The sequence below is a fragment of the Sycon ciliatum genome, chromosome 7 (genome assembly GCF_964019385.1).
Source record: "Sycon ciliatum chromosome 7, ocSycCili1.1, whole genome shotgun sequence".
Lineage (NCBI taxonomy): Eukaryota > Metazoa > Porifera > Calcarea > Leucosolenida > Sycettidae > Sycon > Sycon ciliatum.
The window spans coordinates 3,300,047-3,318,864 of NC_088649.1; the positions used below are offsets into that span (position 1 = coordinate 3,300,047).

Consider the following 18,818-nt stretch of genomic DNA (forward strand, 5'->3'; position numbering starts at 1 on the left):
TTCGTCCACGGGTTCCACAGCCATCGATGGCAAACCACTCGACACTCTCCCCTCCATCTCCAAAATGGAAAAATACAGTGTTCCACCATGCTCAACAACTGATACTCTGCACAAAAATCGAAGAGGATGCCCCGTCTCGGATCACGTGACCGTTATTGTGCAAAGGGTCTATTCCCGACGATTATGGTCGTACACGTCCTTCTTCTCTTTCTGATTCTCCTAGCTCTTCTTTCATTCTCTTGGGTGGTTACCAGCAGCCAGCGTATGCCGGAGTATGTGGTGTGGCGTGTGTGTGTCAAAAAAGAATGAAAAAATGGAAAAAAATGAAAAATAGAGATTCACTGGCCATAAAAAGCCACTTCAATCAGCTGTGTGGTGGATACCAGGCTAGAATTTAGTGTTAGTCAATTCATCAGCCTTGCAAGCTGTTGAATGGTGTAATCCTAGCATAAGTATTAAGTTGCTACGTCGACTATAGCTGTTCGCTATCATCGCTTCCGCGATGGGCATGTCTGAGTACCTATGTGTGTGGTGTGTGTGCATGTGCGTGTACGTGTGTGTGTGCGTTCGTGTGTGTGTCAGTCAATTCATCAGCCTTGCAAGCTGTTGAATGGTGTAATCCTAGCATAAGTTGCTACGTCGAACATAGCTGTTCGCTATCATCACTTCCGCGATGGGCATGTCTGAGTGTGTGTGTGTGTGCGTGTGTGTGTGTGTGTGTGTGTGTGCGTGTCTGTGTGGTGTGTATGTGTGTGTGTGTGTTTGTGTGTGTGTACGTGTGTGTGTCAGTGTCTGCTCTAGGATTGTAGGACAGTCGGGTACACGTGTACCTGGTGCAATCATTTCAACCGGGTCGAAGCCGGGTACACATGTACCTGGCGCTGTCTCACCAGCCGAGTCACATGCTCTCCATGTCGTAGACAAGCCATGGACGGCCTGTTTCCAAGACTCCTGGAAGCAGGTCCTGTGGATTCGCCTCTTCGCTGGAGGCTCCAATTCCAAAAAACAACACCTCAACGATCAAGCTCGAACTGAGCACGTGCACACACCGGATACTGACTACTTTCACTTCGACGCGCGCCTCTGCATTATCTGTCACACATATATACATGTCAGTCCTTTCAAAGTTCGAACGTGTAAAGTACCAACCGGGTCACAGGTGATCCGGTACTATATTTTCGACCGGGTCCAAGCGCCGCCCAACCGGGTCGATTACCCGACTCACCCGGCTCTGGAGCAGGCACTGTGTGTGTGTGCGTGCGTGTGTGTGTGTGTGTGTGTGTGTTATTGGTACTAGTAGTACAGAGCTACTTCTAAAGCACTGATGAAATCCATCGGAAAACTTGGGGAAGCGCGAAAACGTACCAGAAATATCCAACACTTGTGTGGAAACCCCACTAAAGTTGTTTAAAGGAAATCACAATGCAACGCTGCATCATATGTGTAGTTATACAGTAGTTCTAAAGTACATGCAGAGAATTTCAAAAGAATACGTCATCAATAATTCAAAAATTGAGGATGCAAAATGGAAAAATACATTGTACCCAGAAAAACGATCATTCAAGTTAAGGTATTCATCAGCTCGGGGGAAAGTTGTAAACGGGTCAAATCAACGTGTGCATCCATTATGAGCCGATCAGAACATGCAGCAAAAAGAAATCAATGGCCAACTGGATAATAGGTCATGATTCCGTGTGACTATTGTCCATGTCCAAAGTGCAGCCTGCACATTACTTTGAGCAAGCACTCCACTGCGCAAGGCACTGGACAGAGATAGGCGTTGGCCACCACGGACAGCACACGACAAACCTACGCGGTGCACCAGGTTTTGTCGGATGCCTTGCCGGCTCGAGACGACCTCATCATGAGCTCAACCGTCACTGAACCGTGCACGCCTAAGAGGGAGTGCAAAAAACAACCATAAACAGAAGAACACCCATGGTGAACAGGTACAATCTCGGTTCACAGTTCCGAAGGTTTTATTTATTCCCGTGGCGGCACTTTGAGAAAATGTCCTTTTTCATATAATAACAGGGACTAATTTAACCGGTATCGCATCGCAATTTGCGACGCAAAACACAGTGTCTGCGATTCGAAGTTCGTAGTGAGTCGCGGTAAACTGCGACACAACATACAGCTAAGTATGGCCCTGGACATAGACTTGTAGTGCACGCGTAGCGCATGCACATGTGTAGCTTTACAGTGTGTGTGGCTGGTTTGGCGCCACGAGATGGCGCGCCATGCACTGTGACTAGATTAGACTGTGTGTGTGTGTGGTTGTCCAGCCTGCACTGCAGGTAGATTTTACACCATACCCACGCGCGGGCCGCGGGACCATGGCCATATGTCACACTATCTCCGCACGCGCACCGCAGCACGTGCACTTGGTCTTGGAAACTAACTAACTAATACTTACTTGAAGTGCAGCCCAGGAAGCGCGAGGCGAGTGTCGACAAGTACTTCACCTGCTTTTGAGATTTAGACCGCGTTGCTTCACTAGCAGTAGGCGTCTCGACCGTTCAGGACTTATCTTTGTAAAATTCTGCTAGCCTTATTGATGAAGCCTCTTCACTGCCGGCATGTCTGTGAAGCAAGGTACTGTGGACAAGTGGATTGCTGAATTATTTGATCCCAAAAAAGAATGGATTCGCGCAGAGTCGAGTGGTGGAGCTGTGACCAAGATATTTTGCAAAATGTGCAGGGAGAAGGCGTCCTCGCTTCGTGGTTTGAGGCAGCATGGCGTTTGTTGACGGTATAAGTGGAAGTGCACTGAAGACTGCATTGTCGACGGAAAAAAACTGCTATGCAAAATTGTTGCGTTGCTATGCAAACATCGAGGTGTGTAGCAATTATTGCTATGCAATTTTTTTGAAGTAAATTAGTCCCTGAATAATGTTCCGCGCCCTGCTGCTCCCCCCCCCCCCCCCCCAAGCCAGTAATGGCTTCTCTCTGTACTCATGTATTATTCCCGTAGCTATGCAGAAGACGTTACTTCAGTAACGTCTGGCGCTAGCCAGGGTCCACACAGCTTTAATTTGGTATTTGTGTGTTTGTTTGTTTGTGTCACGCCTGGCGCTATCCCGTATCCGTCCCGTACCGTACCGTACCATCAAACACAGCTGGCTACATACAGCAGGGCGCAATACTCAAATAGGGCTTTCAAACGCAAGATCATAAAGTGAAGCAACTTGGAAGAATGGGTATGAATGCGAAGTGTATGGGGGAATGCATGTAGGGCGATAGTGCGGGTTCGAATCCCAGGATATACCTGAAAAAAATAGGAGAATTGAAAAATTTATAACATCCCTAATTCCCTATGCTTTTTTGCCGTCATCAAGGCGGTAGACGGTGTCGTATTACCCTCGATCGTACCTGTCCCGTACCTATCCCGTACCGTACCGTACCATCAAAGACGGCTGGCCACAATGCATATTCAAATAGGGCTTTCAAATGCAAGATCATAACGTGAAGCAACTTGGAAGAATTAGTATGTATGCGAAGTGTATCGTGGGATGCATGCAGGGCGCGCGATAGTGCGGGTTCGAATCCCAGGTTATGTCTTAAAAAAAGGAATTTTTTAAAGAATTTATAACATCCCTATGCTTTTTTTGTCTAGGTCATCAAGGCAAAAAAGCATAGCGTAGGGCCCTGAGCTTCCAAGCTCTCTCGTTTGTTCTACACCCCCCCCCCCCACACACACACACCACCCCTACCCTAGCGCTTCCACTGGTCAAATGCTCCACCGGTGTCCGCATGTGTCACACTCACTCAATAATCTGTGCTACTCTCTCAACGACTTCCTCCCGAGTGAACGCTGCCAAGATGCACAGAAGCTCATTGCAGCTGATCTCCTTCTTGTGGACGATGTAGAAGAGCTGACCGGCCACATTGTCGGTATCAGCTAGGCCGCGTTGGTTCTCCTTGATGTAAGAGATCATGATGCTCTCGAAGTTGTTGACAAACTCACCGGCTGCCATTACCAGCTGCTTGGCCAGTTTCTCTGTAATCCAGAATCAGAACAAGAAAACAGTTTCTCCGTGATCCAGAACCATAGTCAGAAAATAGTTTCTCTGTAATCCAGAACCAGAACAAGAGAATAGTTTCTCTGTAATCCAGAACCAGAACAAGAGAATAGTTTCTCTGTTACCCAGAACCAGAACAAGATAATCGTTTCTCTGTAATCCAGAACCAGAACAAGAAAACGGTTTTGCTGTAATCCAGAATCAGAGCAAGAGAACAGTTACTCTTAAATCCAGAACCATAACAAGAGAATAGCTTCTCTGTAATCCAGAACCAGAACAGGAAAACGGTTTCTCTGTGATCCAGAAGCAGAACAAGAGAATAGAATAGAATAAAGAACATAGAAACACAGGATTACGGGTTCAAATGTAACTCCTTCTAAAAAAGAAGAAAAGAAGTTCTTCTTTCGCGCCCTCCACCGGTCTCGTCACTCTCACCTCATGATATATACCTGAATGTGAAAGCCTATGACAAGATGAAAACTAAACAACAAAAGTGTGAACCCTTACTTCGTTCCGCAAGAGTCAAGTACTCCGCCATCTTGTTTCCGAGATCAGTCAAGTCGGTAAGTGTCACCAGCTTATCACTGAGAGAAAATAATGTGCGCACATTCACACACATATACACACACACACACACACACACACACACACACACACACACACACACACATACACACACACACATACACACACACACACACACACATCCGTACATGAATGTTCGTGTACACGCACCATAACTTCACATCATACTGACAAACCCGTACACATTGTTTGCACCCTGTGCATGATAGCTACAGGATCGAATCCATCCCCTTATTTGGGTTCACCTCTCTGAAGGTCACTTTGCACTGTTTGCCAGCGTAACTTATCGAAACATGCCATGTGATGTGAAGCCCAACAGTCCCCTAGGCCCAGCATTGGATAGAGATTGTACAGGCTATTGCACATTCTTGATGGTTATGGGTTCCTAGGACATTTTAGATATTACATACACGTTGTTCAGATTGCAGTACTTGGCCGAGACGTATTCCTCCGGCGACATGTAAAGTAAACTGATGGCTGCACCGCCAGTGTCCACACACGCTGCACAGATACACAATGAAATCAGACAATGAAATCAGCTGAGTGACAAAAGAGAAGAGATTTATCTGCAAGCGGTTCATTGTAAATGGATATATAAGCGGTACAAAACCGTTTTACCCGCGTTTAGGGAATTTCCCTTACCTGAGCCTGATGGAGTCGGTTCTCGGCGCAGGACAAGGTTTGAAGGGTCCTGTCAACAGTGGATCAGCACACGCACACATGGAAGATAGTGAGTGCAAGGGCACATGCACCAAACCCTCTCACCCCACCAACCCCCCCCCCCCCCCCCACACACACACACACACTCACACACAGCACACTCACACAAAGCACACGCACGCACACGCACACACACGCACACGCACACACACACACACACACACACACACACACACACACACACTCACACACTACTACTACTACTATAGCATGACTGCCCATTGGGCAATGTCACCCCCGGAGGTGGCCAGAGTTTGGAGAGCACCGTCATTGGCAGGTCTTCTGGTGCCTCATCAAGTCGTGCTGTCGTCGGAAGCGCTTTGGGCAATGCATGCAGATCAGCGGCAGTGATTCCCTATCGGCTGCAGCAAGACGTTTTCCACGGTAGCAGTTATGGCGGTTAAAACCACGGTAGCAGTTATGGCGGTTAAAAACTTGAAGCAGCGATTGCAGCGGTGACAATGCTGAAAGCAGCAACGAGCGAGAGACGCCGTCAATGCTATATCTGCATGTTCAGGGAGTGCTGGCTGGCAGCGATGAACTGCAAGCCCACCCTTACTTCGGAACCATCGGCAGCAACTGACGCACTGTGCTGAACCACGCTGTTGGTGGCCGGGAAGTTGGCCCTCAGCCAAACAAGCACACACACAATCACACACATACACACATATGCACACACACACATATGCACACACACACACACACACGGCGAATGCAAAGAGCTGTGAAGTTGTAACTTCAAGTTTCATGCAAATCAGTAATCATCAGACAGCGGCATTCACAGAGGATCGCTGAACTGCGTGTGTGTGTGTGGGGGGGGGGGGGGGGGGAGGGGAGGGAGGGGGGGGGGGGGGGTGGCATAAACATGAATGTACTCTATACTTGGGAATATACTTGGCAGTATACACGTAGAGTCTTGGGGGGGGGGGATATGGTCTTGGAAGAGTTATAGATGCTTGGATGGGGGGGGGGGGTAATATACTGGTGTGTGTGTGGGGGGGGGGGGGGTATAATATGCTCGTATAGGAGTGGGGGTGGTATAGATACTCTTGGTACATTTCCATGCACTCTCACCTGAGTCCATCTCTTCCAGAAGGACAGTCCTCCATTGGGGATCCTCGCCTCCTTGTTCAAGACGGGACACATCGGAGTTGTTCCGGGCTCAAACACGTCGACTGTGTGAAAGCAGGTAGCGTGGTCGATGCACTGCCCTCTACCGTGCGTAGTGCACAGCACACTATCGCTCATCTTGCCACAACCGCATGCCACCGTCTCCTGCACAGCACAACAACCACAACAACAGACAAGGATCATAAACACAACACGTGTGATGATGGGTAATGTCGGTGGCTACCATGACCAGGTGGACAACAACTGTACATGTATGGCGGGACAAGAAATAATCATCGAATGGAATTGTTCAATACTAGAGAAGAGCAAGTGCTAAGGAAGACCGTCCAGCCATTCACCAGCCATTCACCAGCCATCCACCAGCCATCCACCAGCCATTCACCAGCCATTCACCAGCCATTCACCAGCCATTCACCAGCCATTCACCAGCCATTCACCACCCGTTCACCGTATTTAGTGGACGGCACAAGAAAAGCATGCTCCACAAGGGAGAATATGGAGTTGAGTAAAGATATGACACGGCATCGTGACTCACCTCAATCAGAAGTTTCTGACTGGTAAGTGCCTGCATGTCAGACAACCATTGCTTCACCTGATGTAGCGCTGCCTCACCCTCACCACTGCCAAAGACATGCTGCTCGTTGACCGACTCCATTCTGAGAGAGATGCCGCACTTCCAGTAGGACACTTGCAGCCACTCTCCGTTGCTGACATTCCACGGTAGTCGCATGGTAAACTTGGACAGGGCAGTCTTCCTCCAGGCGCTGGTTTTCGTGCCGCTCTCGACGAGGAGCTGGTTGTGGCGAGTGATGCATTTCGTGCCGATTGTGAGGAACATGTCATGTGGAAAGTGGTCGTTCTCGTCGCAAGCCAGAAGAATGGCCTCGGATGTGGAGCCGCCTTCCAGCTCAGGGATAGACTCATTTTCGGCCGCAGCTGGCATGAGAAAGACTTTCTTCTTTCCGTTCCTGGCCGTGGTGACTTCGCCCACGTCACACAAGATACACAGTGTCTCCATTAGCTGCAAGAAGGTGTGGCGATGCTCCTCATTCAACATCAGCCGGTAGAACTCGGGACTGTGCTCTTGCCATAGACGCAGGGCCAGTTCAACCGTGATGTAGCCTTGTCGGTAGAGATCAATGTCATCGCGTGATGGTGGATCCTTCACGAAATCTTCTCGCTTCATTCCAGGCTGAATGAGCGAGCCAGCCAGCTTCATCACGGATGGTACGTTGATGATCACTTTATCCCGCAGTGCTACGGACTGCGGAAAGAAGAGAACGGTGCCAAGGTTGTGGTGAAAGCCCAGCATAGGTTTGAGCTCATCCACTCGGTGCGCAATGCCAAGGCGGCGGGCTAGACGAAGCATATCATCGAGCGAGATCCAGGGACTGGAGAGACGAGCATCATTAGAGAGCTCCAGAAGTGCGAGTGTTTCCAGAACACGTGCAAGTGGGAATGTCTCCTGGTTGGCACTCTCCTCGATGAGCTTACAGCGTAGGCTTCTGATTCCAGAGTTTTCCGGCCAGAAGAAGCTGCCGGAATACGTGTTGTCGACAAACACGATATCGTCAGACTTCAGCAATTGGCAGTACGGTTTTCCTTCAAGACTCTTCATGATGGTGTCTCGTTCTGCATCCAGGGTCGCTCCACTGAACCAGCCACGCTGGTCGATATGCGTGCCAACGAGGAACACGCGCACGTTTCTGCTACTCGGCATGTTGTGTATTGTGGCCAGGTAGTCGTGGATATACGTCAGGATTGGCTGTCTCGGCACAGCTGCAGTGCAAGGCCGAGGTTTGCCCTCGTGTCGAACCTGCATAGCACAGTAACAGCATAGACATTACCACGTACAGGGGACACACATGAACAGTGAGCACAAGGATAAGTACCGTAATGCACGTTCCCCCCCTGCACTCCACCAGACACCTTTGGAAGTGAAGCACTCCAGGAGACAGATACCCTGAAGCTGCTGGGAGTCATGCTCGATCCTACTCTCTCCTACAGAGCGCACACTCGCAGTGTTGCACTGCGTGCCTCCCAAAGGCTGGGTTTTCTACAAAAGGCAGCACCCATCCTGGACGACCATGGTTGAGTGGCAGTCTACAAGAGATTCGTGCGACCCCTACTTGAATATGCCCCACTGGCCTGGTCGAGCGCAGCCGCAACTAACATGGCCCAGCTGGATAAGGTTCAGCAACGTGCCCTGCATTTCCTGGGACTTGGAACCATACTTCTAAGTATTCAGCTTCGCCGGATGGTGGCAGCCCTGTCATACTTGTACAAGCTGCACTACATTCCAGGGCCTCCCCAGGTAAAGGCCATGCTGCCACCAACCAAGCTCCCTGCCGTAGCCAGCATGTGCACACGGCAAAAACGCTAGACGTACCATGGCTTCCAGCTGAAGTGGACACCCCCTCGCACAGCCCCTGACTACCTCCTGCGATCCTTCCCCTTCTTCGCCATCACACCCTGGAACAACCTGCCTGCGGACCTCCTGCTTCACAAACCTCATTCAAGAGGCCTCCAAACCTTCAAGGTCAACGTATGTAAGGATCTAATCCGAAAGAGATGGCTGTGGTCCACACAGTACCTGTGACGATGATATTGAGACCCATTTAGTATAATTTTACCTTTCTACTAGTACTTTGCTTGTTATCATTATTGTTTTCTTTTTTCTTTTTCCCTTCCAGTTTAGTTATTACACATATTTATATTATTTGGTGCAATACTAGCGCCCCTTTCTCGAACCAAATTATTATTTTTGCTACTTGACCATGTAACCCCCCTATTTTTTCGATGCCAGGTTGCAACGCTAACGCCGAGACCCCTGGTCGGTCTAGTTGCTCCCTGTACATCGGCACGTCGTCCCTGCATCCCCTGTGTCTTGTCTTGTGTTTGTCTCCACATGTCTCTTTGTAGGGCTGTGTTCCCAATCAAAATAATAAAAAAATTCCGGGGTGTACCACACATTAAAATGCATAAAGACTCGAAGACTGACCCAGCGGCTCAGACTCCGAGTGCTGGATGTAAATCGACCAGCGGACAAGCACTGCATGCATGTAATACATGTATGGCGTCATCCGACTGCTTTCCATAATTATACTGAAATCCATCATTGTACTACTGCGAAGTTTCTACACTTACATGTTGTCAGTTCTGAGTGAAGGGCAAACTAGGTAACTTTTGTAGAACTTCAGTCACGCTTCTCAACTTTTTTTAAGTCAGGTTGCCAAAAGTCCGACTTGGGACTTTTACATTGAATGTCAAACAAAAAATCAATGCAATGTTTGGACTCGAAAGGGGGGTGCGGTTAACACCCTAGAAAATACGTGTGCCAACTTGTCCTTCTTTCAAAGAATGATATGTGAGAGAGAGAGAGAGAGAGAGAGAGAGATGTGGGGTGAGGGGAAGGGGCACCAATAGTAGGTCAGCCTTTTTGAAACATAACATTATCCATCCGACAATCTTTAACAACATATAGCTCGACTTTGTGCGTAGACAGAATGGTTCGTGGTCAATACCAGAGTATCTTATCTTCAATTTAGCAAGTATTCAATGTGTGCTGACTCTTCTCCCCTTCATGTATATGCTATAGGATGGCGGAGGTCAAACTTTATTGCAATTGTCTAAACCGAAGCACTTGTTTGCATTTAACAGCCTTTTGTACGGTCTGAATGTCACTGGAAGCCATTCATCTTCGGATCTTCCCAAGTTCTACATCGTACGGCTGAGATACCGAATTCAAATAAATGAATACAATGCAATACAATGCAACATCTATTGGGTGATTGCTGCATGCTGGTAATGCCGTACTGCCACAGGTATTTCACACTGCACAAAGAAGGCGTTGGACAACCTAGACCAAAACAAGCCCGCTGTCGAACGGTTTCTCAACAGCCATCAACACTTACAGTGCTCTGCGGAGTTTCTGCTTCCACGGACTGGCTTGCGTTGAAGACAATCGCGTATGCCGTGCGGTCTGCGCCGAAGCCGATGTGCTGAAGTAGCCGATACGAGTCCTGGCCTGCCGTGTCCCAGATGCGGATGATTTGGAACGGTCTCTCGGCAACTCTCGCCCTGACACCTTTGATGAAGGCAATGGACATCACTCGGTTTGAGATATCACTAATCACATTTTGCGGTAACTCATTCTTGCTTCCTGCCAAGTCAGAGCATGGGCCGGTTAATCCAGTGATATCACCTGTCACTGAAGAACGCTCTGGCCAAACCTTGCTTGCAGTGGAGTTCGGAAAAGCATAGCTGGCAGAAGCAGAGCAAAAGGTGCGCAGGAAGGCCAGGAAGGTGTTTGGATGAATCATGGTACGCTTGATCACAGAGGCGATCCTCCTTCTTAGCATTTCCTCTCCATCTTTGCTGGCTGCCCGCTCCAGCTGACCACCGTCAATGATGAACATGCTTTCGTCCACCCCGACCGTGCTGCTGTCCATCTTCCCATGCAGGATTTTCTCCCGGCAGAGAGAGCGTACCAGGCTAGTCTTGCCTGAACCGGTTTCACCAAGGAGAATCATGCGTATAAACGGCACTCCAATCTCCAGTTGGAGTCCGATTGTGAACATGTGCTCAAGAACTGGGCACAAAGAAAACAAAGAGGTCACGGTTTCAAATTTTCAAACCTTTCATTTGCCAGCAATTGCAGTGACTGCTAAAAATAATGGTTGGAGAGGATAAGCCAGAGTTAACTCACAATCTAAAAATCCTTGTCAAGAAGCCGTGGGATATATGTAGATTATTACAGAGTTTCACAGGCTTTCATAGGGGCTATGCTTGTATACTAGACAAGTTTGTATGCAAACACGCCGTCCCATACATTACCGTGCCCAATCACCGCAGAGGGTTTTCTGGGTCGCACCTGCACCAATCTAGCGACAACTGTCATTGCTGACCTCACTGGATATAGCTTACGTACTCGAACGCCATCAGATCTTCGAGTTTGGCGAAAGAGCGCAGGACAGAAAAGAATGGCGGGCCTGAAGAGTGCAAGCTACTCTAGTAGGCCACCGTATTCGCTTGCCGTAGTTACTATAAAGTATGTATTTACATGGCACACAATAACTTCTTGCCCCTCTCAATATCCACCCTCTCCGTCCGTCCGTCCGTCTGTTCGTCCGTCTGTCTGCTTGTCTGCCTGTCTCTCTTTTTCTACTGGTGCAATAACCACTTTCAAACCGCAAAAAATAACAACACCGAATGAAAATGAATCCGCGACTATCATTATTGCCCAATTCCAAAGCACTCTACAAATCACAAATCTCCGGGTTATGATCTCACAAATTCTCATGGCGTTGTCTTCCTGGCCTATTTGCAGTCTTATTATTGTCCTGAATTGGCACAAGTGAAGTTTGCAAATCCGCTTAAATTGCGAGGATGCTACCTATCGTATAAGGCCATCCAGAACTACCGTATTAGCCGGAGTATAGTGCGCACTTTAGATGTGCCATTTCAGGTCCCAAGTCGCTGGTGCACACTATGCTCCGCATATAACAATTAGTATGAAAACCCCTTTACTTTGAAAAGAAGTGCAACGCATCAAACTGTTGTGAAGTTTGTCACCTCTCACCGTGCGCAAGCAAAACGTGGGCATTTCAAGTGTCTACCCCCAGCTACACTACAAATGCATGGTGAGTACGAGACCCCATCGGTAGCACGTGCATTACACAAATGTACACACCAATATTTCTTGACCGCAGTCAACAGAACAAGCTGAATCGACATGGGAACTTTATTCGTGCAATATCAACACGTGAAACTAAGTGCAATAACAACGATGAAAGCAAGAAGGAACGGTGGAGAGAACAATAATTATGGATTCTAACAAACATGTTCGAATAATTTTCATATCCATCAAAATCCATCACGAAGGTTTTGTTAACGGAGGAAGTTTTTGTGGACCCTGGCTAGCGCCAGACGTTATTGCAATATCGCCCTGCATGCATTCCCCCGATACACTTCGCATACATATATGCCAGGCCTCTACAGTCTCTCATTTCTTGGCGCTGACCGATTTAATGCTATGAAGAGTACATAACCAGGTTATTATACTTTTGATGCTATACATAATGCTACCATGCATACTCATTCTGTTGATGGTACGGTACGGGACAGATACGGGATAGCACCAGGCGTGACACAAACAAACAAACAAACACCAAACGAGAGAGCTTGGAAGCTCAGGGCCCTGCGCTATGCTTTGTTGCCTAGCTCATCGCGCATGTTGTTAGAACTGATGGAAATGCTTTTTCCTTTGATTAGCTACATCATTGTATTGCAAAAACGCTTCAATGAGATACTGAAGTAACGTCTTCTGCATAGCTATATGTATGGGACCGGGGCTGACTCTGCCGATCACGGGCGTTCCGGAGTCGACGAGATGTCTGTTCTGACGTTTCCTGGGACCGGCGCTGACTCTGCCGATCACGGGCGTATATCTTCTTCTTATTATTATACTGAGGGCAACTAACATCCATTCTGATTGCATTTACTCGTCTCCCTACTTCGTATTTCTTTCCAGAAAATCTCTCCATACAGCAGGGAGTCGTTTACATAATATGACTCCCTGCTATACATCTACATGACTGTATAAACGTTATAATTATTATGCTATCCGCCTACATGCGATTCACGGGCTGGTCGACAGGCGGCCCAGCCAGCCTGCTAGTGGGATCTCGGCCTCGCACACAAATCCACACAAAATGTTACTGCACTGAATGCATTCCCCCGATACACTTCGCCTGTATACTCATTCTCTTGATGGTACCGTACTCTTGATGGTACGGGACAGGTACGGGATAGCGCCAGGCATGTCGATGGCACAAACAAACATATATATTGTGGCCAGCTGTCTTTGCTGGTACGGTACAGTACGGGACAGATACGGGATAGCGCCAGGCGTGACACAAACAAACAAACAAACAAACACCAAACGAGAGAGCTTGGAAGCTCAGGGCCCTACGCTATGCCTTTTTGCCTTGATGACCCTGACAAAAAAGCATACGGAAGTTATAAATTCATATAAATTTTTCCTTTTTTTTTAGACATAACCTGGGATTCGAATCCGCACTATCGCCTTTTATGCATCCCCGATACATTTCGCATACATACTAATTCTTCCAAGTTGCTTCACGTTATGATCTTGCATTTGAAAGCCCTATTTGAATATGCATTTTGGCCAGCCGTCTTTGATGGCACGGTACGGACAAGGTACGGGACAGGAACGGGACAGATACGGGACAGGTACGGGGCAGGTATTGGACATGTACCGTCGAGGGTACTACGACACCGTCCACTGCCTTGATGACCAAGGCAAAAAAAGCATAGGGATGTTATAAATTTTTCAATTCTCCTACTTTTTAAGCATAACCTGGGATTCGAACCCGCACTATCGCCCTACATGCATTCCCCCATACACTTCGCATTCATACTCTTTCTTCCAAGTTGCTTCACGTTATGATCTTGCGTTTGAAAGCCCTATTTGAATATTGCGGCCAGCTGCATGTGGCAAGCTGTGTTTGATGGTACGGTACGGTACGGGACAGATACAGGATAGCGCCAGGCGTTACACAAACACACAAAACACACAAACAAACAAACAAACACCAAACGAGAGAGCTTGGAAGCTCAGGGCCCTGCGCTATGCTTTGTTGCCTAGCTCATCGTGCATGTTGTTAGAACTGATGGAAATGCTTTTTCCTTTGATTAGCTACATCATTGTATTGCAAAAACGTTTCAATGAGATACTGAAGTACAAGTAACGCCTTCTGCATAGCTATGGGACCGGCGCTGACTCTGCCGATCACGGGCGTTCTGGAGTCGACGGGATGTCTGTCCTGACGTTTCTTGGGACCGGCGCTGACTCTGCCGATCACGGGCGTTCTTCTTCTTCTTAATATTATACTGACGGCAACTAACATCCATTCTGATTGCATTTACTCGTCTCCCTACTTCGTATTTTTTTCAGAAGATCTCCCCATACAGCAGGGAGTCGTTTACATAATATGACTCCCTGCTGTATGGGGAGATTTTCTGATTGCATTCACTCGTCTCCCTACTTCGTATTTTTTTTCAGAAAATCTCCCCATACAGCTGGGAGTTGTTTACATAATATGACTCCCTGCTATAGATCTACATGACTGTATATACGTTATAATTACTCAATCTGATACGTTATAATTATTATGCTATCAGCCTACATCCGATCCCCGGGCTGGTCGACAGGCGGACCAGCCAGCCTGCTAGTGGGTTCTCGGCCTCGCACACAAATCCACACAAAATGTTACTGCACTGAATGCATTCCCCCGATACACTTCACATAATATATACTCATTCTCTTGATGGTACCGTACTCTTGATGGTACGGGACAGGTAGGGGATAGCGCCAGGCATGTCGATGGCACAAACAAACAAACATATAGTAGCCAGCTGTCTTTGCTGGTACGGTACAGTACGGTACAGATACGGGATAGCGCCAGGCGTGACACAAACAAACAAACAAACAAACAAACAAACAAACAAACAAACACCAAATTAAAGCTGTGTGGACCCTGGCTAGCGCCAGACGTTACTGAAGTAACGTCTTCTGCATAGCTACGGGAATTAAAGCTGTGTGGACCCTGGCTAGCGCCAGACGTTACTGAAGTAACGTCTTCTGCATAGCTACGGGAATTAAAGCTGTGTGGACCCTGGCTAGCGCCAGACTTTACTGAAGTAACGTTTTCTGCATAGCCACGGGAATAATTATTGTTCTCTTCACCAGGAAGGAAGGGGTACAGTTTTGCTGCAACCGTGGCCGCCACAACCGTAAATTCGGAAATCCCCTTTCCAGACTGTGTAATGACTGACATGAATGTATTGAAGGTACTCATGTTTTGCATTTCTAGAACATGCCATTCCTGAAACAATCATACCGAGTGGCCACGGATGAATTTTGGGAAATATCATTCCGGACGTTTAACAAGTCTGTATTAGAAAAAAGTGTCTAACCACGCCCGTGCCTCTTGAAGGATACAAAACTGTTGTCCACAACCCAATGGACGTCAATATGAACAAGCAGAACGTTTCATGTGCTACCACTAGCTTACTGGTTGGTCCACAGTTTGGTTCCGGCGGATTGGGAACTAGGTTTGCGGATGTATAACACATCATCATCAGCTTGCTCAAGTCCGAAGGCATTGGAAGCATTCCATTCCGCTGGGTCATCAAAGAGGGCCGTAATCTGTTCTCGATCACAGGGTCTGTGAGAATTCAGGAAAAAGTGCAGGGGTAACACCACGCAAAATTTCACAAATCTGACTAGAACCGGATTAGGACTCGAACCCAAATATGGACTTAGATGCAAACCGCACATAAAATGAAGCTTTTTTTGGCCATTATCCAAAAAGTGATAAAATGGATTTAGCGAGTTTCGCATTCTAGCCCCTCAAATACGGACAGACCTAGAATGGTACTATTCTGTCTTGGACATGATGGTAGAATACAGGCTTATTGACATGCAAAATCAAAACATACACAAGTTCCTCACATATTCGATCTGGTAACACCATCAAACTTCATCACATCTGTACTGTGTATGGATTGCCCTAGATTCACCCGGAAGAGCTTTCACAATGTCTTCTGTAACTTCCATACCGTCATTGTAGGAGACGATTCGAATCCAGCCTCTCCCAAGGATCTCCAATCGCATGACTGCAAAGATGACATCGTGCCTTTCTGGGACATCCGGTAGCAACTGAAAATCTGATCTAAGCGTGTTCCCTGTGATGACGCTGCACAGCACTGCACCTTCTGACAACCAATGCACAATGTAGAGGTCATGCCAGCCTTTCCGGGGGGCTGAGAACTTGCAGCCGACAACAGGGAGCAGAACAAAAGCATACATTGATACAAAATTCCAATGTGATACACCAACCAACAAACTTATAGCTCGGAAGGCTCTAAATTATGAAATAATGTAAGAAGAAAGGGGAAGGTGAGCGCAATCAAGACAAAAACAAGCAAAATATCACTGTTAACTTAACTAAGAACTTAAGCCACGACAAAATGATTGTGAAGGACGAAACACCACGGCACAGGACAGCCACGGCTCACTTCAAGAACGCGAAACAACGACCACCCAACGTGGGAAGGGGAAACAACGACCACCCAACTTGGGAGGCTCATGTTATTGGAGATACGCAAACTAGGGGATGTTACGATTACACAAAGTGAGACGACTGAGGAGCTGAGGTGCTGTTGTTGCACACTCAATGTGCAAGTAGTCGGACAGTTAATTTCGATATCGCCGCTACACAGTTCAAAGGCACTTTTTTGACGATTGGCGTGACACAGTGGTTGTACCTATCCAGTGGAACGGAGATCTGCACCATTGTGATGATAACTGATGCGGCACTAGCCTCTTGGACGTTGTCAGCAAGCTGCGTGCCCGTATTCTGCAAGACCGCTTGAGAGCTACATTAGTAGCTGAGGATGTCTTGCCCTACTTCCAGTGTGGCATGTCAAGCAATGGAGAAGACTTTGGAGCATGACTCCGATGAGTATGTCCTGTTTGTCGACCTAAACACGGCTTATGGCAGCGTCCCGCATCTAAATAAGGCGTATGGCAGCATCCCGTGTGCAGTGCTGCGGCAGCGGGTCCTCGAGAAGCTCAGCGTTCCGCCAGTAATGCTCTATATGCTCTTTAAAAATAATTTCTTTTTCTTTACGAAATAGTGGTTGCGACTTCGTAGATAATGTTTTTAGGTATGTGTTTGCTCCCACACTGGAGCTCGCGCTATTCCGCCGACTTGACTTGACACTTGACTGACTCACGACTGCCATCCAGAGCACACGAGAAGTCCATCGAACCTTCGACTCGCCAAACCTGCAAGAGAGCACCACTCCCTGCTCAAAACACAATTGTCGTCGGGGAGTTTATTCCCAGACAATAGAGAGGTTAAGATGCACGTTATTTCCGACGTGACGCGAAAGTTCAGCTCGTGTTATTTGCTCGCACGTCGAAAAATCAACGCGAGCGACCTGCTGCTCACGTCGAAATTTGGAGTTTTACGCCAAGTTCGACGTGAAATTGCGCGTCACGTCGGAAATAACGTGCATCTTAACCTCTCTATTAGGCTCTTCCGATTACTCTCACATAATCTCGCGTCCACCGCAAACAGAGGACTGATTATTCTGGTCTTGCTCCAAGGAGAGTCTCGGGAAAAGCAAGGAACAAAACAACAAGAATGCGTACCATGCATGCACTCGCAACCTGCGCAGTCCGCGCAGGAGCGGACAACATATGGCCACGCACAAAAATGCATCCTCTCCTGAGGATGGGAGAGAAGAAAAAACAAAACGAGAAGAAAGACGGGAGAAAAAGAAAGCAAATGTGAACAACATACACAGGAGAATAGAAACAAAACATGCAGGGCCAAAACAGTAAGAGACATAAGTAACTCTGGACAACGGGGAAAAGCCAAGGCAAAGGTGTGAAAAGAAAACAGATCGGGCCCACACATAGAGGGAGCCGCCATACTTTTAGGTGTGAGCCCCACCTTGCCCTGGTGCGAAGCCAAGGCAAGCCGGCTGCACTGCGAAGACCGCGGCAGCTGAACCGGGTGATCAGTCCCCTGGCAGCACAGGAGTTGTCAAGTTGTCCGGAAAACCATCACGCGACAAACCACCATGCAGCCGAGCTACGAAAACTCACACAGACAGAAAGACACACACAGAAAGAACCACGGACTGACGCAAACATCTCAGCCATCCCAGGGGCCAAATATCAGACAAGAAATAGCCACAAGAACAAATGGCAGAACAGCAACGTTGAACACGCCTACAGAAACAGGGGCAGTCTATCAACGAGGACTCCAGATAGCACACAAACAAATCGGTCACCAATACGCAAGCAAAACATAACATAGAAAAACCACAGGGCGCTACCCTGAATAACCACAGGCCTCTAACCTGAATAACCACAGGGCGCTACCCTGAATAACCACAGGCCTCTAACCTGAATTACCTTGGCTTCATGAGGAAGGCCCTGTCCATTCTCGACAGCAAGGCCAAGTATGCCGTGTATCGCGGCTTCGTCCGCCCAGTACTTGAGTACTGCCCGCTTTCATGGTTGGGTGCGTCCCAATCTACCCTGAACCAGCTGGACCGGGTACAGCACCGAGCCCTAAAGCTTATCGGCCCAGGGTCATACCTCCCAAGCTTCACTGTTCGGCGTCAAGTCGCAACACTCACATTCCTGTACAAGCTGCATTGGATCGACGGTCCCCCAATCCTGACCACCATGACACCACCGAGGGCAGTTGCAAACCAGCACCGGCGCTCCACTCGCCACCAGCAAAAGAACCAGCA

The 18,818-nt window shown here is 48.0% G+C and overlaps 1 protein-coding gene across 1 annotated transcript; it reads right to left on the minus strand.

Annotated features, from left to right (window-relative positions):
• Positions 1-1,349: 1,349 nt before the first annotated feature.
• On the minus strand, positions 1,350-18,818 carry LOC135820747 (uncharacterized). Its single transcript, XM_065333768.1, has 12 exons — positions 18,008-18,818; positions 17,704-17,779; positions 16,104-16,314; positions 15,557-15,709; positions 10,373-11,049; positions 6,994-8,274; positions 6,402-6,602; positions 5,250-5,298; positions 5,018-5,108; positions 4,530-4,606; positions 3,769-4,000; positions 1,350-1,895 (listed from the first exon to the last, which is right to left on the minus strand). The coding sequence occupies exons 2-12, from the start codon at positions 17,749-17,751 to the stop codon at positions 1,871-1,873; spliced, it is 3,045 nt and encodes a 1,014-aa protein (XP_065189840.1). The 5' UTR covers positions 17,752-17,779; positions 18,008-18,818; the 3' UTR covers positions 1,350-1,870.

Excerpts from the sequence above, each read along its gene's own strand:
- LOC135820747 (XM_065333768.1), bottom strand. The coding sequence starts at position 17,751 with ATGTTGTCCGCTCCTGCGCGGACTGCGCAGGTTGCGAGTGCATGCATG. Across the intron at positions 11,050-15,556 it reads ACCAAACTGTGGACCAACCA|TTCTTGAGCACATGTTCACA; the intron begins GTAAGCTAGTGG and ends CTTTGTGCCCAG. Across the intron at positions 1,896-3,768 it reads AGAGTAGCACAGATTATTGA|GCGTGCACGGTTCAGTGACG; the intron begins GTGAGTGTGACA and ends ACTCCCTCTTAG.